At 59.1% G+C, this 21593-nt stretch overlaps 7 protein-coding genes across 7 annotated transcripts; 2 read left to right on the top strand and 5 right to left on the bottom strand.

Annotated features, from left to right (window-relative positions):
• Nucleotides 1-288: 288 nt before the first annotated feature.
• Nucleotides 289-1335, top strand: RAM2 (CAAX geranylgeranyltransferase alpha subunit; the record flags this gene model as incomplete). Its single annotated transcript, XM_066778526.1, has 3 exons — nt 289-506; nt 567-956; nt 1020-1335. 3 exons carry the CDS (start codon nt 289-291, stop codon nt 1333-1335), a joined length of 924 nt encoding a protein of 307 aa, XP_066630963.1.
• A 231-nt stretch (nt 1336-1566) lies between these two features.
• On the bottom strand, nt 1567-2346 carry CHA1 (catabolic L-serine/threonine dehydratase; the record flags this gene model as incomplete). The annotated part of the gene is made up of 1 exon (XM_066778525.1): nt 1567-2346. The coding sequence occupies one exon, from the start codon at nt 2344-2346 to the stop codon at nt 1567-1569; it is 780 nt and encodes a 259-aa protein (XP_066630962.1).
• A 3146-nt stretch (nt 2347-5492) lies between these two features.
• SLS55_007100 (uncharacterized protein) lies at nt 5493-7095 on the bottom strand (the record flags this gene model as incomplete). The annotated part of the gene is made up of 2 exons (XM_066778524.1): nt 5493-6647; nt 6712-7095. The coding sequence occupies 2 exons, from the start codon at nt 7093-7095 to the stop codon at nt 5493-5495; spliced, it is 1539 nt and encodes a 512-aa protein (XP_066630961.1).
• Nucleotides 7096-9030: 1935 nt separating this feature from the next.
• Nucleotides 9031-9871, top strand: SLS55_007099 (uncharacterized protein; the record flags this gene model as incomplete). Its single annotated transcript, XM_066778523.1, has 3 exons — nt 9031-9103; nt 9165-9671; nt 9723-9871. The coding sequence occupies 3 exons, from the start codon at nt 9031-9033 to the stop codon at nt 9869-9871; spliced, it is 729 nt and encodes a 242-aa protein (XP_066630960.1).
• Nucleotides 9872-10121: 250 nt separating this feature from the next.
• Nucleotides 10122-11021, bottom strand: SLS55_007098 (uncharacterized protein; the record flags this gene model as incomplete). Its single annotated transcript, XM_066778522.1, has 2 exons — nt 10122-10938; nt 11014-11021. 2 exons carry the CDS (start codon nt 11019-11021, stop codon nt 10122-10124), a joined length of 825 nt encoding a protein of 274 aa, XP_066630959.1.
• Nucleotides 11022-12414: 1393 nt separating this feature from the next.
• Nucleotides 12415-14771, bottom strand: MNS1_2 (mannosyl-oligosaccharide alpha-1,2-mannosidase; the record flags this gene model as incomplete). Its single annotated transcript, XM_066778521.1, has 2 exons — nt 12415-13919; nt 14018-14771. 2 exons carry the CDS (start codon nt 14769-14771, stop codon nt 12415-12417), a joined length of 2259 nt encoding a protein of 752 aa, XP_066630958.1.
• A 2195-nt stretch (nt 14772-16966) lies between these two features.
• On the bottom strand, nt 16967-17687 carry RPL38 (60S ribosomal protein eL38; the record flags this gene model as incomplete). Its single annotated transcript, XM_066778520.1, has 3 exons — nt 16967-17022; nt 17123-17257; nt 17624-17687. 3 exons carry the CDS (start codon nt 17685-17687, stop codon nt 16967-16969), a joined length of 255 nt encoding a protein of 84 aa, XP_066630957.1.
• Between the last annotated feature and the right edge of the window lie 3906 nt (nt 17688-21593).

Raw genomic sequence — 21593 nt, 5'->3', positions numbered from 1 at the left:
TTTCAACATACATTAGCAATTGGGCTGCGAGCGCAGCGAATACACGTCCACATCATCCCGGGACTCCACTGACGCCATCAGCAGAACAAAAAATCATTGAAAGAGGTTCGGGACATGACAATGGGAGAAGTTGGGATTGTTGGTTGGAGTCGGCGGATCGGCGGATGACGGAGCGGCGGGATCGGCGCGGGGCTGTTCGCGGGCCCCGACCCGACCCCAGCACAAAGAACTCCCCGAATAAGACCACCCCGTCGCCCTCGAGCTTCTGCCGCACCTGCATCTGCCAACATGCCCTTCTACGCCGAGTCCGACGAGTGGGCCGACGTCGAGCCCATCCCGCTGGACGATGGTGGCCCCAACGCCCTCGCCGCCATCACGTACACCGAGGACTATGACGAAGCCATGGGCTACCTGCGCGCCATCATGGCCAAGAATGAGATGAGCGACCGCGCTATTGCCCTGACCGAGGACATCATCCAGTCCAACCCGGCCCACTACACCGTCTGGTGCGCTCCTCGCTCCTTTCCCGCCGCCCCGAAAGCTGACATCTCTCCCCACCACCCCAGGCTCTACCGCGCAAGAAACGTCCTCAGCCTCGGCAAAGACCTCCGCGAAGAGCTCGCGTGGCTCAACGCCGCCGCGCTGCGCAACCTCAAGAACTACCAGATCTGGCACCACCGGCAGACCATCGTCGACGCCCTGGGCGACGCCGCCGGCGAGCAGGACTTCATCGCCCGCATGCTGGCCAAGGACGCCAAGAACTACCACGTCTGGAGCTACCGCCAGTGGTTGGTGCGCCGCTTCGGCCTGTGGGCCGACGGCGAGCTGGAGGCCGTCGAGGCCCTGCTGCGCGAGGACGTGCGCAACAACTCGGCCTGGAACCACCGCTGGTTCCTTGTCTTCGGCGGGAACCCGGATAACTTCTCGCAGAAGAAGGTGCTGGACAGGGAGATGGAGTGAGTTTCGTGGACTTTGCGACAGCAGTGAAAGATGCAACAAGTGTTAACCTGTCTTTACAGTTACGCCAAAGCGGCCGTGAAGCTTGCGCCGCAGAACCAGAGCCCGTGGAACTACCTCCGCGGCATTGTCCGTCACGCGAAACTGCCGCTATCGACGCTCAAGGAATTCGCGCAGCAGTACGCGTCGGTTGAAAAGCCTGATGAGGTGAGCTCCAGCCACGCTCTCGATCTGCTCGCCGACATCTACTCGGAGGAGAGCAGCAAGGAGAACGCGGCGAAGGCGTACGATCTGCTGGCTGAGCGCTTCGACCCCATCCGCGAGAACTACTGGAACTACAGGAAATCGCTCTTGGAGCAGCCCAAGGTTGTTGCGTGAGTGAGGTGGTTACTGCTGATTAGTTCCTTGTATGATACCCCTCCTGAACAAAACAGGAGATTGCAATCCAATTCGAATGCACAGTTCTAATGATTCCCGAGACTTGTCGCTCCGCAAAGGCTGTATTTGTAACTTTAAACCCTGTTCTTCGCAAAAGAAATCAAACCCAACGCCTGTTTACCCAAGAACCCGCGTCGAGCCGTCGTACATCTATCCCGTCGGCCTCCTCCCCTACGTATGCCCCGGCGCAGTCGACTCGCTTGGCACATCCGCATTGTGCGGGATCTCCTTCTCCACATCCCCAAACTCCTTGCGCCACTGATGCAGCTTCTCGACCGTGACATCGTTGCCGCCGCACAGCACAATCACCACCTTGCTCTCCCTCGTCAACTTCTTCCCCACCGCCCTCTCCAGCCTGGCCTGATCATAGCACAGCGCCACGTTGACCCCGCACGCCAGCTCCACCATCAACCTCTCATCATCAGCCAACCGCCAACACCCCATAGCCGCCTCGCGATCCTCCAACACCACACTCCGCACATCGCGCCTTGGGTCCCTCGCCAGCCGAAACGTCTCCTCGCTGACCTGCCGCGCACCCAAGCTGCGCGCCTCACTCCCAATCTCCCTCAACGCCACCAACTCCCCCGCCTCCAGCGCCCGCGCCAAGCTATCCGTCCCCCGCGTCTCCATCGCCAACACCGCGCACTCCCTTCCCCACCCCACGGCGTCCATGGCGCCGCACACGCCGTTCAGCAAGCCCCCGCCACCAACACTGCACACGACGGCATCGGGGGCTTTGCGGCCTTCCCCGCGCTCCGCCAGCTGCGCCGCGACTTCGTGCACGACGGACCCGTTGCCCGCCCAGATGTCCGGGTGGTCGAACGGCGGGACGTAGACGCCGTTGGGATCGCGCGGCAGGATGTGGCGCTGCAGGTACTCGCCGGCCGACGCGAGGTCGGCGCCGTGGACGATGACGTCGGAGGCGCCCGCGGCGCGGAGTTTGGCGAGCATGTGGGGGGATGTGGTCGTTGGGCAGACGACGGTGGCGGGGCGGTCGAGGGTTACGGCGGCGGTGACGCAGCTGTGTTGTGGACGACCTTGTTAGTTTGTTGTTTGTGGGGGGAGAGAGAAGGGGGAGGAAGGGGGAGGACTTACGCTAATCCTGCGTTGCCGCCGGATGAGGCGTAGAAGTGCACCTTGTTGGGCGAGGGGTGCTCGGACAGCCGGCAGAGCAGGTAGTGCCCGATGCCGCGCGACTTGAAGGATCCGCTGGGCTGGAGGAGCTCCAGCTTGAGGAATACTCTGCTTCTGCGATTTAGTACCCGTATCTGGAAGACTGTTTATCGGGAGGGGTTGCTCTTGGCTCTCGTCTTGGGTTGGGGATGGGGATATGGTCCATGGATGTGAGGGGGAATAAGGAGGGGGAGGTCGGGTTTATGGAAGTGATGTAGTGTTTGAGGGTCGATGAACTTTTCGAGGTGCTTGAGGTGGATGTGGGATGATGGTCTGTGGAAAGACAGAATGTTTTATGGGATAATGTGAATGAGGCGGCGATTTTGTATAAAAAGCCAAGAGAGAAGAGAGCTCTTCGATCGTACCAGCCCGCTGCGCGCGAAAGCGCGGTTGACTCCATGAGTGGAGTGAGGTTCCAAGGTTTGGCAGAAGGTGTGAGGCACACGGTAGGGGGAGAGGCGGAGGAGTGCGCCGTGGCACACTCGGTGAGGGCGATGGACCCCATCTTGTTGAGCTGCTGGTGATGGATACGGTCTTGGTGTTGGTCGAAGAGTCGGAGATTGGACTGGTCACAACAGACGTGGTCGATGAGGCCTTTGTTGTTGATACCTTGATGGTAGAGGAAGCTGAGGTTTGTCGAATGGTGAGCGCGAGGACAACGGGCAGACACAGCGGCATGCAAGGAAACTGACAGTGTTTGCTTCCGGGGGCAAAGGTTGCTATGATTTGATAGAGAATCTGAAGTCCCTGAACAGAGAAGTGAGGATGGGATGAGCGATAGATAAGGGAAAAAGAGGGAAAAGTGCTCAATATATATCCCACGCCCTGCTGACACGGCCTCCTCGCACCTCGTCCATCACGCTCGTTGACAAACAAGCCACCCATGAAACTATGTCTAAGAGCTAAACACCAACTGCTTAGTCTCGAGAAGCTCGATCCTCGTTGTGCCGCTCACTCCTGTCCCATGTCGTCGGAACTCGGGAAAGGCCTTCTTGGACCACATCCTGACTCGACCGAGCCAATGCCGGGTGTAACCGCTTATCTGCAGCCTGCCTCCTTCCCTCGCCCGCAGCCAACCAGCATGTCGAATGACATAACGCAAACTCCCGACTCTCCCACATGGTACACTGCTCGCCCAAATGGAGCAATGAAATCCACCCCAAAGGTCATCATCCCGGCCGCGTCCAGACCGGACGTCCAGATTGCGGGGTAGATCGCGAATACCAGACGGAACTTGGGGATCCAGGCAACCGGAATGCGGCAATAAGACGCGCCTTCCAGAGGGGTACTTGTCGTCACATCGCGTCAGTACGGGTTGACGGGATCCCGTCTCCAACCCCTTCGCCGCAGGGACATTTCATCCTAGCAGAGGAACGAATCCCCCGCAGACCCATAGTTCCCTATCGCTGCCCAGTCAAGCCATCTCTTCGCATCTCCCTCTTCCTGCTTGTTTTCGTGAGACATCTCACCCGGCATCTTCTGGGCGCATGTGAAGAGCATCATTCGCATCGGGATGCCTGCCGAATGACAGCTACCATCAACATCCGTTCCCCCACCGCCAAGCTCCCGCTTCGCGCGACACCAGGCGATAAGGTTCCCAACAAGATGCGGGGCATGACGATATCTGGACGGAAGACCCTGGTGTTTCGATGATGAAACCGGGAGGAAACGCGACCGTGTTGCTGTCATTCCGAAAAGATATCGGGTAGCATCCCGACGACCAGCGATGTGGGAAGAATGAAATCATTCCGAGGATGGCCTGATCGGCGTGTGAGGAAGCCCAAGATAAGAGAGCGATACGCAGTACGTTTATCGTGAAAAAAATGCTGGCTCGTTCGTGCGCTCGTTCGCCCTTACGTCGGCCAGATTCGCATCGCTTCGTCCGTGTGGTGGCCTTAGGAGAGCCTCAGAGGTGGATCGGGCTGACGCAGCGCGACGATTTTTGTTATCGTCCATGTGTGCACAAATCAGCAGGGTACATGGCGAGCCTGCGAAGCATTTGAGGTCTGGATTAGCTCCAATCGTTCCCACGTGGAGGTAGCTGTTACTGGTGAGGGGATCGACGTTTCGGGTGGCTTCGACCGCATGCAAGGATTGCACACCCAAGCAGGCGAGACTGCGGGGTGCCCCTCTTGCCGGTGGGATGTTGCGGAAGTTGAAAAGAAGCGGGAGTGTCCACTGCTCATATTGTGCATTGCAGAAAAGGCGATGACGATGTGCGCAGCCCCGTCTTGGGTTTATGAAACGTATCCACACAAGCCCAATCAGGCGGCCGCATCTCTCCAGTTTTCTCTGTTACAGATCGGCCGGTGTGCAGTTGCACGCGCACTCCTCAGATGCCAAAATTGGAAAATGAAATTAGCTGTATATTCGTTTTGATCACCACGTGTCTGCTTCGGAATGCGGATTGCGTAACGGCGAAAACCGGGCTCCTCAACTTCCCCGCAATGTCTGCTATCCAATCAATGGTAGAAACTCCAAAACGCCTGGCAGCCCGCCTGGGAATCAGCTGTTCTTCAGCTTAAGGTTTTCCGATCATGCGCCAACCAAACACCAAGTCGTGTTGCAACAGAGAGAATCATCTACGGCAAAGGGAAACGATGGAACCGAGCGAGCCCGGGCAGGGGAGAGGGAGGCCGACTGTTCGTGGACGTCGCGTGTTCTGAGCGTCGACTGGGTGGCTTGCCGTCGGCTGGCCGATGCGTGTGTGACGCAGGTGTTTCGACCCCCCCCTTTAGTCGGCCGCGTCATCCGGGCGCTACTGAAATTGCTCGACACAGGTGCTGGTTGAGGCCTTTGGGCTCCCAAAATAGCCCGCTGGTGTCGCCCGTGCTAGGCCAGATCGAGGTGCCCATCGTTGAAAACATCGCCGAGGGGAATGTGCGAAAGTGGAAAAGAATAAATATCGTCCGGTCCGGATCCGTTTAGCTGTTGTACCACGGGCTGTCTTCATACGACTCGAGAAGGAGATATGTCTCGTAGGGCATTCCGCGCGGGACCAGCTTCTTTTCCGTCTTTTCCGATGTCGACCTCTTGTCGTCGTCGGACCTCTTGTCATCGTCGGACCTCTTGTCATCGTCGGACCTCTTGTCGTCATCGGGGTTCTTGGTTGGCTTCTTGCCCTTCGCCTTGTCCTTCGTCGATTTGTCCTCGTCGATCTTGACGTCGACCTTCTCCTTTTCCTTCTGTTTCTTCTTCTCGGCTTCGGTCTGTAGCTTCAGCTCCTCTTCGGACATGTAATAATCGGGCTCGAAGGACACCTCCCTCCATGCCCAGAAGAGCTTACGCCAGTAGCAAGCCTGGGCAGCCGGAGTCAGATAACGGTCACGGAAGTCCTTGACGTTGTTGTCGGCAATACGCTTGGCCTCGTCCTGGTGCTGCAGATAGTATTCCATCTTCCAGTGCATATCAGAGAAATCGCGTTCGACTTGGATGAAGTTCTGGTCCGGACCGGACGGAACCAGAGCACCGTGGAAGTTCTCAGCCCAGTGGAGTTTGTGGATCACGGTGAGCGAGTGGCAGTTGAGCAGGTACTTCAGGCGGCCGGAATACGTGTGGCCCTCGGTATGAACAGGGAACATGTACTTGCAGTGCTTTGACATGGGGATGAGGTTCTTGGGCTCGCCCTGGCCGCCCCAGACGATCTCCTCGATGTCGGCCCATTCCTTACCCTTGGAGACCTTGAGCAGATCGGAGCGGACCTGGACGTGGCCGGCAGGGGCCTTGGCACCTCTCCAGATGGCACGGGGGTCCTTCTGCTCGAAAGGCATCTCGTCCCGCGCAATGGACCTCAGCAGAGCGCTGTATTCGCCAGCCGGGCCTTCCCAGCTGTAGAAACCGAAATCGGGCATCAGCCACAGGTTGTTGTCCTGCGGCTCGCGGGTCAGGGCCCACGTGGTTGCAGACGTTTCATTGTTGTAGACGGCGAAATAGGCACCGTCATCGACGACGAAGGAGAATTCAATGTTGGGAATGTCGCCGGGGTAGGCAGTGATGGCGCGCTGGATGGACTGGAGAACGGCCAGGGTCCGCTGGCGATAGTCGCGGCGACGGGCGCCACGAGCGTTCAGAATGAAGAGCTGCAAGGGAAGGGTTAGCCACGCGTCTCGCTGCAAGCGGAACCGGGGGCCATTGGCAGCATACCTGGCGGTCATAGATCATGGCACGGACGATGCCATCGATCTTCCAGCCGATCTTAACCTCGTCGGGGGTGATGTTGCCGATTTTCTTGCGGTGGGCGACAGCGCGGTCGATTTCAGCCCACAGCTTGGGGAAGGCGGCATCGCATTGCTCGGGCGAGAGGCCAAAGTTCTTCGCATCGCGCTTCGCCTCGAATGCCCAGCCGTCGGCGGGGCCGGGCTGCGAGAGGGTGGGAGCGCCGGATCCGGTGCTCTGCTTGCCGGGCTGGTAGTTGAAGGGCACGGTGCTGGCGGAGCCCGAGTTGTAGGTGGTGTAACCAAGCAGCAGAAAGATGAAAAGAGTGAGGCCAACGAGGCCGGCGGCCCGCTGGTTAGAGAGAAGGGCCATCATGCGGTGGTGTGGACGGGGGAGAGAGACGCAGTGGTCGGAAGCGCGGCGGGCTTGGGGCGGGAGTGGGCATGTATAAGTGATCTTGTGTCGCGGCCAGGCAGGGGAAGCCTCACATCAGCACTGGCGCGCCGCACACGAGCGCCCGGGCGCTGGAAATTGGCCCTGGGGCGCGGCCCTACCCAATGTCGCGGCGCGCACATTTTACACGCTTGGCCGCGAACAGCTGCGTGAGCCGCGTCAACGGGCGCAACCGCTTGCGACGCTGCGGCACGCTCTGCCTGCCCGCGCTCCTAGCACCCACCCCGCCCCAAGACACGCGCGGAGAGCTGCTCTCGCCGTCAGCGGACCTCAGGGGGGTGCCGGCCAGGTGTTGGGCGGCTGACAGGGCCGTATCTAGGGCGGTGGCTGCAGCGGCTGACGCTCGCTCACTGGCTGGGCCAACGGCGTCGCATGTCAGCCTGTTGCGCGCGCCTTGGCGTCGCTGGCTCCGTGGGCTCCGCGAAAAGGGGGCCGTCGCCACTGCCTCAGCCCGCGGCCAGCGCCTCTCTGGCCTCCGGCGGCACTCGACGAGTGCTCTGCTTCAGCAGCGGCCGAGTTCCGACTCGGCAGCCAGCGCGCGGTGGAGCATGGGGCGTGCTCCAGCTGTCGGTGCAGATCTGGCTCGCCTGAACCGCCGGCGATGGCTTGAGAGTTGCTTGGCCTCAACTGTAAAGTTGCATGCGAGATAATACCACGGTAATACGAGCTCAGCGCTCTCGCCTGCGCCTCCTGTTGGCCCACAGCCCCGGCATCCTTCGTGCCTTCGCAGCCCCCCGAGCCGCGGGCCTGCGCCCACGGCGCCGTAGGATGGATGTGCAGCTCGAGACAGCCGGGGTCTTATCGCGGCTTGCCAGCGAGCCCCTTCCCCACGTTTGCCGCGTCGCCAGTGCGAGTCGCGAGCCGGGCGTGGGTGGCCAGCGGAGCGTCCCTGCAGATCTGCCTCGCGATCCCTGCCGTCTGGTCCAAGAGCTCGTCAAGACTTTGCGCTGAAACTCTCCGCTCTTGGCGTTCTCCGGAATTCTGCGTCTGTTGCGCGGTGCTACGCGTCGTCTGCTCCAAGCTGAGCACCCGCCAGCTACGATCCAGCCGGACGCCCCGGGCTGTGGCCTGATTTCGGGCGTGGGCCGGGGCTTATCGCCTGAAGATCCGCGCCGCCCCAGGACGTCCATGTCTGCTCGAGCGGATGCATGCGGACGGAGTGAGACCAGAATGGAAGGCGCCCAGGCCCGAAGTATGATGTGCATTCTCGACGCCATTGGCTCGCCCAGCCTCCTTCATTGCTTCCCAGCAAACCTTAAAAGCTCTACCTACCATGCTGGCAAGAAACGCACTGCCGGCTGGCGATTGGAAGGTTGACGACGTTTCCTCTGTCGCATCGCAGGCCATCCGAACAGAGTCGGGTCCAACTAGACGGTGGCCCTGACAGGCTGATGGCAGCAGATCTGAGACACGCGTCTGAGAAGATTGTATCGAGGCTAAAGGCTACGTGCGGGCCAGGGCAGCCGTCCGTGTGGTTGGTAGCGAGCCCGAGTCAGGCCGGCGGCTTGATAGGCGCTCCACTGACACATTCGCTCTTGCTCTTCACCAATGCCAACACCCAACGTGGAAACAGAGAAACCAAACGATCACTCGATGCGCCTGTATATGAGCCTGGTCTGCATGCTATATAGACAACGGATCGGGCGACGCGCATATGAATAAGCACGCCGGCGGGCGTCAGCAAGGACGTCATGCGGGGATTTGTGTCGCGCTGTGGCCCCACCTTCTCCATCACGCCCTGTGGATGACCTGGATGACCAATCACCAGCGCCTATAAAGGGCAATCAATACTTCTCGTTGTGGCCTCGGATCCACGTCTTCCACCTGACTTATTCCCGTGAGCAGATCTGCACCATGGCTCCCCTAGTCCTCTACGACCTGCCCAGCAAGGGCCGCCGCTCCTGCTGGTCGCTCAACCCATGGAAGAGTAAGTCAAACCCCGCCGCCAAGCATCCCGGTCCGTGCCTAACACGTGCTCCTCTGCTCAGCTCGCATGGCCCTCAACTACAAGAACATCGAGTACGAGACGCAATGGCTCGAATACCCAGACGTTGCGCCGTCTCTCAAGGCGACGGGCCTGCCGCCGAACGAGAATGATCCCAACAACATTCCCTACACCATCCCGGCCGTCAAGTTCCCGGACGGCACCCACGTCATGGACAGCATCAAGATAGCGCCCGAGCTGGAGAAGCGCTACGCCGACTCTCCCTCGCTGCGCCTGGACGACCCCATCGTCGCCCAGGTCATCGACTCCGTCCCTCCCGTTATGAAGCCGTTGGCCGGCGTGCTGCTGCCGCGCGTCCCGCGTGTTCTGCTGACCGAGAAGAGCGCGCCCTACTTCTACGAGACGCGCAAGGAGCGCTTCGGCATGACGCTCGAGCAGTTCGAGGCGGAGAAGGGCGGCGATCCGGCGTGGGCACAGGCAAAACAGCCGATTGAGAACCTCGCAGCTCTCTTGAAGAAGACGGACGGCCCCTACTTCTTGGGCACTACAGGTGAGCGGCCCTGGCAGTGAGACTCCGGCTTCCTATGGCTGACAAGAGCAGTGTCGTACGCCGACTTCGTCGTAGCTTCGTTGCTGCATTTTGTGAAGTTGCTTGGCCCGGAGCTGTACGACCGTTTCGTCGCTCATGACAAGGCGTTGGACGATCTCTACAAGGCCTGTGCCAAGTGGCTTGAGCGGGATGATCACTGAAAAAAAAGCTAACATTGGCGGTTACAAGCACGGTTGTCGTCTGTTTAGGCCTTTAATCAGGCCACCCGTATTGCGTCCGTATTCCGTAGGGCTGATCGCTCACATGCAGCCGACAACGTGTCAATGAATATCAAAAAGAGAATGCAACACCCGATGTCGGCAATTTCTGGCGAAACTCTCCATCGTACACTGCCGAGTGGAAACACTGAAACACTACAATCCAACATCGCATATCCACTAAACCCACAACTTACAGCTTACTCAACCTCACCGGGAACCCGTCTCTGTCCATCCTGACGAGATACTCGCTCGTGATGTCCTTCACGCTCACCGTCCCCGCCAATCCCATACACAGCGTCACCTCGTCCCGCAACAGCCTCAAACACAACTCCACCCCCTCCTGCCCTTTGTACGCCAGTCCCCACAGCACCGGCCTGCCGATCCAGCAGAAATCCGCGCCCAACGCCAACGCCTTGAACACATCGGTGCCGTGCCTGATGCCGCCATCTACATGGACCGGAATCCTGCCGTCCACCGCCCTCACCACCTCGGGCAGGGCGTCCAGCGTCGCCAGCGCGCCGTCGAGCTGCCTGCCGCCGTGATTGCTGACCACGATGCCGTCGACGCCGTGCCGCACCGCCAGCAGCGCGTCCTCGCCCGTCGCGACGCCCTTGACCCACACCTGCATCCGCGGCCCGCACCGCTCCTTCAGCCACGCGATGTCGCGCTCCCACCGCAGCGTCGGGTTCGCCGCGTGCGTGTGGAACCGCACCGGGCCCGCCGGCTTGACCCTCTCGCCCGTCTCGTCGTCCCAATACCCCGCCGCGCTCTCCACCACCGCCTCCCCATCACCGCCGCCGCCGCCGCCGCCCTCGAAATTCGCGATCCCCAGATGCGCCGGCAGCCTGAACCCGTTGCGCAAATCGCCCACGCGGCGCCCCAGCACGGGCGTGTCGACGGTCAGAAACACGGCGGCGAAGCCCGCGCGCTTCGCGCGCTCGATCAGCGCCGCGCTCTCCTCGCGCCTTTCGAACAGGTACAGCTGCAGCACGAGCGGGATGCATTGCCTCCTCCCGAGCTTGCCGCACTCGTCGCGCGCCGCCGCGGCGACGTCCTCCAGCGACGTCGTGGCGAACGACGACAGGCCCATGGCGACGCCCGCGCGGGCGCACGCGCGCGCCGTCGCGATCTCGCCGGATGGGTGCGCGAGGCGCTGCATGGCTGTCGGCGCGACGCCGAGGGGGATGGCGTTGCGGAAGGTGGTGGTGGTGGTGGACGTGGTGGGTGTGGATGTGGATGTGGTCGACGGCGCGAGGACGGGGCAGGACGTGTCGATGCGGGAGATGTCGCGCAGGACGCGCGGGCGGATGCGGTATTTGGCGTAGGCGGACACGTTCTCGCGGAGGGTGGTGTTGGAGTCGGCGCCCTGTTGTTTTGTGGTTGTCCCCCGTGTGAGTGGTATGTCTACTTTTTCTTCTCCCTCCCGTTTCCAAGAGGGGCGAAGCGTGCGAGGGTGTGGGGAGATGACGAGGGGTTGGGTAAGTGCACGAGGGTTTGGGTGGGACGTCGAGTTCTCACCTCGTTGTAGTAGTCCCTCGTTTGCTTATCCATCTTGTCCCTCGCGATGGCCTCGAGCTCACTGATGGTGAGGCAGTTGGGGTCGTGCTCGGTCGGTTTTTTGGGCGCCATGATGATGGACTGCTTCGCTATGTGGCTAGGCCCACGTGTTCCTCAAGTCTGCCAAAGTCTGTCCGAAAGTTAGGGAATTATGATGAAAGACGCAGCAGAGAAGAGGTAGGCAACGGTGATGAAGCGCTTCAAAAGAGAAGAGAAGGACAACCCTACCCTTTGAACCGACACTCCAGCCAGGAGAACAACAAGCAGCAATACGGATATACCCCGAATTCAAATTACCGAGCAGGGTGGACGCCTTTTCTCAGGGAGGAAGAGAGCGTCTTCCAGTTTTTAGCTTCACCGACGACTCCCTAGATCCGGGGATGGAGACCGACTTCGGTGACAAATGATGCGGAGTTAGGAACGGTAATCAGGGATCCGGATTGATGCAATTGCCAGAGACCCACTCGAGCCGGGGAGAGGAAAGAAGACAGCCAGCCCCTCGGCCCATATTTGATAGCAACGAGCCATCCCAGGCATGATGGCTGAGCACAAGTGATGACGCATCGGTAGCCCCGGACTGATGGAAGAAGCTTTGGTCTCCAGTAGTCGGGGCGTCTCGGTCGATCAAGGCCGCCCCCGATTTGCGGAGGACTGGGGGCCCCAATCTTCGCTGTTCAATATCCCGAACCATCGCCGATATCGTCGCCTCCGCCGTCAAAGTACACACCGAGACCACTGGACTTGCGGGAAAGAGACGAAAGACAAGGGAATATCAAAGACCGAGAGAAGGCTAAATAATGTGGCAGAACGTACGTTGAAGAAATGATATCTCTATGCTAATTACCCCGCTCGTAGGACCTTATAAACGCCGGTGGAAGATGCTGTCCCACTGTGGACCAAACTCAACTGTGCCCATCCTCCCTCAACTACGAGCTCTCCTTTGTCCTCGGTTTCCGCTCCCATCCTGTCTTGAACAGCCTGCCCGGTTCGAATCGGGGCAGCGGGTGGGCCTCGGTGTTGAGCACCATGTCGGTGAGTGGCAGGACGTCGTCCGGGCCGAAGAGCAGGTAGAGGTACTTGAGCGTCTCAGCCAGCCAGAAGCTCTCCATGTTGTCGCGCGCCGGCGGCGAAGGGTTGGTCACGTCGTTGATTGAGGTGAAGCCGGAGCCGTCCTCGACCAGCGTGTACTTGACAAAGGACTGGAACATTTCCCAGCCCCACTCCCGGTACTTGACTTCGCCCGTGATGCGCCACATGTAGAACAGCGACTCGACCGTCTCCGGCCGCTGCAGGTTGTGCGTGTCCGCCGGCTTGATGTCGTAGTCCGACTTCCAGTCGCCCTCGTTGGTCTCGTCCAGCTCCGCCGGGCTCATCACCTTGTCGGCGTAGCTTTCCCACATGCGCGGCGGGTCGTCCACCTTGAAGTAGGTAATCTCGGGGGCCAGGCCGGTGGCGGTGACTTTGTACATGCCCCAGCACGTCTTCATCAACTCTCTTGCCAGCTCCATGTCGCTCTCCTGCTTCTCTCCCCACGACGGGCTCTTGCGAGCCTCCTCCAGCGTCTTGCCCTCGGTTGCACCCAGCGCAATAGTACCGGGCAAGAAGCACACCAAGTGGTCAATCTTGGGCGAGAGGTTGCCATCCAGACCGCTCGGCCGCTCGCCGAGGACCGTCAGATTCGCCGAAGACGAGTACGTAATAAGGTGCTTCCGCATGCCGTACACCGTCTCATCCCACATCTCCTTGTAAACGGGCTCCTGCTTAGACGTCTGCAGATACTGCTTGATGAGATATTCGTAGTAGGAGTCGCCGCGGCTGCCAAGGCGAATGTTGGAGCCTTGGAAGGTGCCGCGGTCGGGGTGGATGAAGATCGGGACAAGGCCGTCCTGGGCTTCCAGGTCATCCACAACCTTCATGATATTTTCCGCCTTTTCCCAGTAGTGCGCCTCGCCCGTCAGCTTCGCGACGTACTTCATCTCAAGCTGGAGACTCGTCGCTTCGGCGGTTGACGAAGCGCCGCCGTCAGCGTGCGAGCGAATGCCCTGGCCAGTCTTGAGGTTAATGCTGGCGAACGGGATGCCGGAGTGAGACTCGTATGCGCCCAGAAGACGATCGGCAAGGTCTGCGGCCTTCTCCTGGAAAAGATCCTCCTCGCCCTCCTTCATAGGAATCGGCGCATAGTGTGGGAACTCGGTGCTCAGGTAGTGAGCGGAAAGCAGGCCGCCCAGCATGCGGATGGTCGTCTCGAAAGTGTTGACATCATGGTCCTTTTCATAGTCCAAAGAAGTCGACACCCACTCACGAGCGTGAGTCAACTGGGTCGTCAGGTTCATGAGAATGAGCGTGTCAAGCGCGTCCACGATGATCCAGCCCATCCCCCCCGGCACCATCTGTCGGCCCTTCTTCGAGACGGGATGAAACTCGTCATAACCTAGCGAGCGGTTCAAAAGTCAGCTCCACCTAAATTGCAGCGGAAAAATTGCAAGTGCGGCTCTCTCAAGCAAGAGACCCCCCGCGATCACGACGTACCCCAGGCGTACTTCTCGTACGCATCCCAGCTCAGCTTGAACGCGTCCCGCACCCGATCGCGCCGGTCATCCCAGTCGACGACGGCGGCCGACGGCTTTCCCGACATCATGCCGCTCAAGAAGCCGGTGCTGCCGGCTCCCTTGTTCTCCTCCGAGCCCGAAAACAGCCCAAACCAGTATAGGAAGACGAAGAAGGCGAAAACGCCAAAGACGAGCGAGCGCCGGCGGCGGAACCAGCCTCGACGGGCGGAGCCGCCATAGTTGTAGGGCTTGTCCTTGTACATGGGGAGCTCCTTGCCGTCGCCGAACATGCCGCCCAGCCGGTCGGTCATGGTCTGGGGCACGGCGGCGGCGGCAGCGCTGGCGGCGGCGGCGGTGCTGCTGCTGCTGCTGCTGCTCGCGAGGCCGCCACCATTGTTGTCGGCGGCGGCGGGCGAGGGCGGGAAGCGCGAGCGGCCGGAGCTGGCCCAGGCGGCGTCTTCGATGCGGCGCTGGGGGCCGTCGAAGGCGGGGACGTTGCGCGGGACGGCGAAGGCCATGGCGTCGGTCGCGGTCTGCTGGACCGAGTGCCACTGGTCGCTGGTGGCTACGTCCTCGAGGGCCTGGCGGCCGGATTCCAGGGCCTGCTGCCCGCTCTCGACGATCTTCTGCGAATAGCGGGCGGCGTTGCGGGCGGCCGACTGCTGCAGCACGGCGAAGGCGTTGTTCGGAGCGATCGAGGGGCGCAGGCCGAACGGGTCGCGGTTGATGTTCATGGACAACCGTGTTCCCACGAGAACCGCGGAAAAAGGAGCGACTGGCGGGGCGGGGCCCGGGGCTTTATTCTGCCAACCGGAATGCGTGCGACGCGTTCTTACGCGGTGGAGAAGGGTCGTATATTTCGGAGTTCCTCGCCGCGGTGATTGGTGATTGGCCTGGGGTGTTGACAGCTGTCTTTAGCTCTCGCCCGGCGGTGATCTCCTTCCTCTTTCTCTCGCCCTCTCCCACTCGCGGATACGACTGGATTTAATACGAAGCGAGGTGTGGTGAGTGGGCTATTCAGGGGCAGCCCGCTCTCAAGCGCTACACACACGGCGGGCGAGGCGCCGCTGCGGGAAGCAATCCAAGACAGCTGCTCGAGCTTGGTCCACGCGTGCACGCGTCCCCATTGCTGATCAGACAGCCTGCGTGGAGCCGTTGCGGATATGCGCGCCCGATGCCCGCCTCTGTGACGCCATCCGGTGCAACGCCGTGTGCTTCACCTCGCCTCTGTCCGCTACGGGGGCACGTCAATTGGAATGGAGTATTGTTTGGCTTCCTTTGGGCTGGCAATTGGGCTCGCCTTGCATGTACCGCGGCTAATTTCCTAGCTTCACGACATGACGCGCCAGGTAAGATCTGCTTCCGGCTCAACGTCGGACGCGAGATTGCCCTCGTGGCATCAGCCCTTTCCCTCGGGCTCCCCGGCAAGCGAGAGGACGGTGCGGGACGGTGCCCGTGTTGCCGAGTACATACTCAGAGTGCACGCCGGCAATTCAGGCATCCTTCTACTTCACAACTGCAGCATTCATATGTTGGTGCCTTTGTTCCAATGAGGAAGTTTTATTATATTGATGTGTTGTCGTGTGATTCATTCGGGCCTGTCTAAGTCCGTAGTTTGCTCTTCTAGGTGCAGTAAACGCACCTGGCATGCCCACAGCTCTTACAGCCGCTAGAAGCTTGCTTCTTGAAGCACCAGCAGCAAGTCCAGCTAGACATAATGAGGGTTGTTATGGGATAGTAATCTTACGGTGTAAAGTCTTCAACGTGGTGGTGTAAACGTGAAATGCGTGGAATAGCTGTTTGTAGGCTTTGATTTGAACCCGCCATTTCGTAAGACACATAACATTTTATATCTGTAATGCTTAAAGACGGTGACACTGTATTCTGTCTAGATTTTCCGAATTGTCAACATACATTGAAAAGGTGAAGAGACGACTACTTTGGTCTCTTTGTTCGCACTCCCAAAGATAGAATTTGGCTGAAGCACGAACGCCATGTTCAGAGCACTGTCCTTTGTGTTCATTCAACTTGCCACTGTGGCTGAAGAATAGCTTTTAATGCACGTGGGTGATGATGGCGTCCGGGGTCTTCTTCCCGTGGATCGAGAAAGGTGGAGGTTATTGTGATAGGACAAAGACCTGTTGTGTTGCAGGAGGTGGGTTGACTTTCCAATAGACTGATTCGGATAGAGCGTCTACGATGCACGTGGGAGTCTTCATCCAGTACCTATTGATTTCACATTATGCCCCCCCTCCCTCCTCTTGACCACTATCACTTAGACACTTTCATACTCATCACGGCCAAGCGAGAGTAGTGAGGATAGCATGCCTCAAATCCACGGAGATTTAGAAGGCGGACTATGAGTAGATCCTGGGTAGCAATTTGAGGCCCGTATAAGAATCATGGTAAGATAAATTGAACGTAGGGAAGGAATTGATATGCGCCCTAACCTGTCACAGACGGCTTGTCATTTGCGGCCGCCAGACTCGTGTTCGTGCTTTCCACCAGACCAACGGATGAAAAACCGCAGTCTGCTCTATTCCACGTTGGTTCCAGTTGTTGATGCGAAAGTTGACGATCAATTAGTGACCCCAAATTTCCTGAAAGGCGCCTTGAAGCTCCTCGGACGAGACAAACCGATCCAGGTCACAATGCGCAGCACTAGCCAAAAGAAACATAAGAGCATTTGAACCGTGACACAGTTTATCCCATTGATGAACGCCGGGTGTCGAAGCTATTCCTTTCCAGCTTCTATGATTTTACGAAGAAACCGCGAGAAACCCTCCCGGTTCAACGAAGGGATTTCTGCAGCCAAACTCCCAAGGATATTCTCCCGGTGATGGAACTTCTTTCCTTTTCTCGAAACCCCCGCCGTCGTCATCAACATCGTCACTCTACCACGACGCCCTCATTTCCCGTTTTAACACATCTATGCGGTGTGCTTGCCCTTGGCGTTCTTCTTGGGAACGTCGGTAATGGTAAGACCTGCATCATATCACGTTAGCCCGAGTTCTCGTCCCTTGTGTGCTTTCCATCCGAAATTTCCAGTCCGGTTGCTGTTGTATACGGGAGGGGGTTGACATACCCGGGGGCAGGGACTGCTTGAGCTTCTCGGCCTTGTCGGAGTCCTTGAGGACGAGGGTGTACAGGTAGCGGTGGCAGCGGACCTTGAACTTGGTCTGGGTGTGGGTGCCCTTCTTGCTCTTCTTGATGCGCGCAGCTGTATTGGGCGTTAGTCACTCTTGTACCATTGGCAACTTTTTGTATCTTGTCATGTAGACGGTGCTCTTTTGGTCGGATCCAACGGTTTCAGGGCGGACGGTGACGCAGCGATCCTGTCTTTCTAGACCTCCTCAAAACCCGGCCAGTGACGAAATCGCTTGAGATGTTGTGTTTTCCCTGAAAACCACAACACGCCCATGCGTTCCTCTTCACTTGGAATTGCCCCGCGGCACGACCATTCGGACATATCCGTGCTGTTTCATGTTCGCCCGATCGCTGCGCCTTCGCCAAACCCGTCGCCATTGGACCGCCCCGTTGCAACCAGGCGTGCATTATGAGTTGGAGCGGAAAGGAGCAAACGCACAGGAAGCGTCCTTGCGGCGGCAGATCTCGATGAACTGCTTGATGTCGGAGACTTCGGAAGGCATGGTGACGGCGAGAAAAGCTGGTTCTTTTCGGGAGGGATGGGGACTGTGTCGGAAGCGTTGTCGTCCTTGAGAGGGTGAGAAACCAGAAAGAACGGCCCGGCCAATTTGCTGGCTTGGCGGTGTGCCGGTGGGGTTCGCTAAGCGCGAAGGCGGTGATTGGCGGCAAAATGTTCATCGTTAAGACCGACCGCCCGGATCTCTCATCTCATCTCATCATCAGGCACAACCGCGCTCTGCCAACGGAACAATGCATTTGCCATGCATGATTGTGATGGCCTGATTTATCAACTGACGGTTGCAGATTCCTTACGAGTGAAAATATCGTCTCATTGTATTACGATTAAATCAAAATCGCGAACGATAGTATGCGGGCGACCCTCATGGCTTCTCCATCCTGGTCGATTATTGCATGCGCATGACATGTCCCATCAAGCGTACACGATTTCTTTCATCTTCAAGTCAATTACACCCCCTCTAACACGCTATTCTCTCTCTCCACATCCTCTTACAAAGCACCCATCAAACCAGCCAGCACCAGACCGAAGCCCATGCCCGCAGCGCTGCCCTGGCATACGGCGGCGCCACCGGTAGCCGCAGCCGAAGCCGCGCTGCTCGCCGCTGACGATGCGCTGGACGCAACTGACGAAGCAGAGCTGGCAGCCGAACCGGTAGCGCTCGCAGCCGACGACGCGGCGGAGCTGGTGCCAGTCGACGAAGCGGAACCAGTGGCCGATGAGGCGCCCGAGGCGCAGGTGGCACTGGTAGGGAGATCGGTCACGCCTTGCGGCTTGCAAAGGTTCTGCGCGAAGTCGATCACGGCTAGAGAACGTGGGTTTTGTTAGTTGCGAAGCGTTCTTTCGGCAAGGGTGTGAGGTTTGAGATATACTTTTCTGGTCCGCGGCATCGCAGCTGGTGGACACGCAGCAGGCCAGGTCCGAGATCAGGGTCTTGTTGTTGCAGATGCACTGGACGTCAAGGGTACCGCAGCCGCCGAAGTCGGTACCAACGCAGGATTGCTGGGTTAATCGGACGAAGGTTAGCTTTTGGTCATAGTGGCGTGCTGGGCATCGCGCTGGACTAATGCGGCGAGCGGTTGTAGCTTTGGGCACGCCTATTGGTGGGCTGCAGCTGGACAGGCAAAAGTTACTTACAGCGCACTGAGGGAGCAGCTGAGTCTGGGCAAGAGCAAGACTGCTGTAGCCGATGACGGCAGCGACAGTGGAGAAGCGCATGATGAGAGGTGGTGAGAGGCGTGGAGAGGACTGAAGACGTGAAGGCAACCGGGCTTTGAAGCAGCTGGGGCAAGAAGCGCCCAGGTCATTAAATAGGAAACGGCGGCCGTGAAGGAGACGCCGACGTAATGGAGCCTAGCTGCCACGGCCGGCAAAATACACGCATGGCTTGCTCCCAAAGGCCAAGGTTTAACCCGAATGAGCTCGCCCAGGGGAGCGGTCGGGGCAGCTCTCCCGCGCGTAGTCGTGCCACCATTGAGCAGCGTCCCCGCTTTCAGCTTGCTGCAAGAGCGTCGGCTAGAGCTTTCCAGCTGCAGGTCCAGAGAACGCCTCCTTGGTCTGCCGTACACTCAGTCACTCACAAACAGACCAAGGTGCTAGAAGCCCAGCGCCCTGCCGCTAGCAGCTCGAGCTTGGCCTGAGTTGCTCTAGGCGGCGCTGAGAGTCAGAAGCTCTATGTTTAGGCTCGCGCCGGATCACGCCCAGGTATGCTTAAAACAGTGGGTCCTCGAGAACCACATGCCAGCCCCCGAATCCCACGATGCAGCTTTGCTGCAGGCAACCCTGGTCTGCTCAACGCAGGATTCGTCGAGTGCATTTGTGCAGCTTCAGGTATCAAGTCGCTCATGAGCACAGTGGTAAGAATACCTTTCAAGGGAGTTCTTGCTCAATGTCCATGCGGGGAATAGAGACGCCATGAAATTGGGTCTCGTAAATCCCGAGTCAAGGTATCAGCCCGCATATCAAGACTGTAGCCCTGCGATAACGCTTGCTGGCTTGCATCCTATCGAATCCTATCGCCCCGAGCCGCCTCCCGCTGACATCCACTGAACGAGCTCGGCTGCAGCCCGTAATTGCGACTCTGATGCTTTGCTAGCCTTCACAGCATGGCCATTTCCTACATCGTGCTACAAAGCGGAGACACCTGACACGTGTGCGGCTGTTGGGAGACGGCATCAATAGATTTCAAATCATGTCGCTCTAACCCCGACGCCCACGCTGTGTGTCTGAAACAGCTCAACCAGTCCGCTGCCAACACATTCTTCAAGGACCCATTCGAAGCTCAAGCCATAGAATGTCTTCCACTTCTTCGTCCGCCCGGGCAACACGCCGGTAAAATCACCTCTTGCCTTGCGCGCTTTACTTGCGAGGTCCTCGCCCGCGATACCGCCCTCCCAGCGCTCCTTGAGTATGCTCATGGGCGCCTCCTTATATCGGGACGTCTTGCTTAGCAGGCTCAGCAGATGCGCACGTGCAGTGGTCAACAGTCGAAGATATGGGCCCATGTTAGGTAGCGCAAAGCTGTAGACACCGCCCGGGGCTTTCCTTTGTCTGTCGGTTGACACTACGCCACCTCCACTTGCACCGCTGGATGTAAAGGCATTGGCACCTCCAACAGCGTCCAGCGAGCCAGACGCAGCTCTGGCGCTGGAGCCGGCGAGCGAGCCCAAAGACGCGGCGCCGGGCCGAGAGAAGAGCTCGGCGTTCCCAGCAGGAAGGTTCGCTGAAGTCAGGAACCCGGTGCCACAGAATGCTGCTATCTCATCTTTACCGAGCTGCACAGCCGATACTGTGGCCGAGGTAGGCTGTGAGCGCAGCAGTGAAATATACTTTTCTGCATGCGCCGTGAGCTGCCGAAGTCTGAGCGACGAGGAAAGCTGTAGCGGAGTTACCTTTCATCTCATTCCCCAGACCCGGATGGGATCGGACCAGCTTCTCCCACTCCGAGACGAGCACTAACCCTTCTCCTACAGCAGCACCGCCGAGACCTCGTCCCGGTATCACAACCTTCCGTACGATCCCAGCACGTACCAACTCCGCAACCTCTCTTTCTGTGACAGTTGGCGACGTGCTAAGAGCGTGTACATGGGCGACAGATACGACGGGGGGTAGATTAATGCGAAAGTTTAGCACTTCTGCAGTCCTCTGACCATTCATGCCGGATGCGCGTTCAGGGACAGGCGTGAACATCCTATTCCGGATGTTCTGGATGAACTGAGGTACATCGCGCAGCTCAAGATCGGCCGCTAGTGAAGCGACAACACCCGTATCATCAAGCGGCTCATCGAATATACTCTCATCGCTGCCGGCGCCGACTTGTGTAGCAGACTCGGGCGCCGGCTTGCGGCGTGGGCTCGCGGCGAAGGGCGACGAGGACGAGCGGCGTAGCAACGGGTTGTTACTCTTGCGACGAGCGGGTTTGGTAACGCGAGATGACTTGGCGGCTGTCGTTTGCAAGCTGGAAGACATGGGCGGAGAAACGGTGCGGGTGTTTAGGCAGGTGCTGTGGGAGGCCTGAAGACATGAGCGGGTGAGCGGCAACCAACTTGATCCCAGGCACCGACGGGCTGGCTCGGCACTTGCCAGGCATGCGCCTGGCAGTTGCCACCGCAGGGACAGGCACCAGGTTGGTCACCACGGGCTTCTCTGATGCTCCCTGGTGGAGCGGTGGCTGAGATGCGGCATGCAGGGACTGTGTGATGTGCCGTCCCGGACCGCGCGTGCGTGGAGAGATGGAGCGGAGCGCACGAGTCGCGGCGCAATCACAAGCTTTTCGTACGCACGCCAGGACCCCCGACGTCATCGCACTTGTTACAGGCCCGGCAAGCGACACCCGTCCTGAGCCCCCATGCCGCGCATCCCAACACTCCTCAACCCTCCGCGAGCTGCTGCT

Source organism: Diplodia seriata (genome assembly GCF_021436955.1).
Source record: "Diplodia seriata strain FDS-637 chromosome Unknown scaffold_7, whole genome shotgun sequence".
Lineage (NCBI taxonomy): Eukaryota > Fungi > Ascomycota > Dothideomycetes > Botryosphaeriales > Botryosphaeriaceae > Diplodia > Diplodia seriata.
The sequence above is the reverse complement of the archived record's forward strand: the minus strand, read 5'-3'. Positions and strand labels throughout refer to the sequence as shown.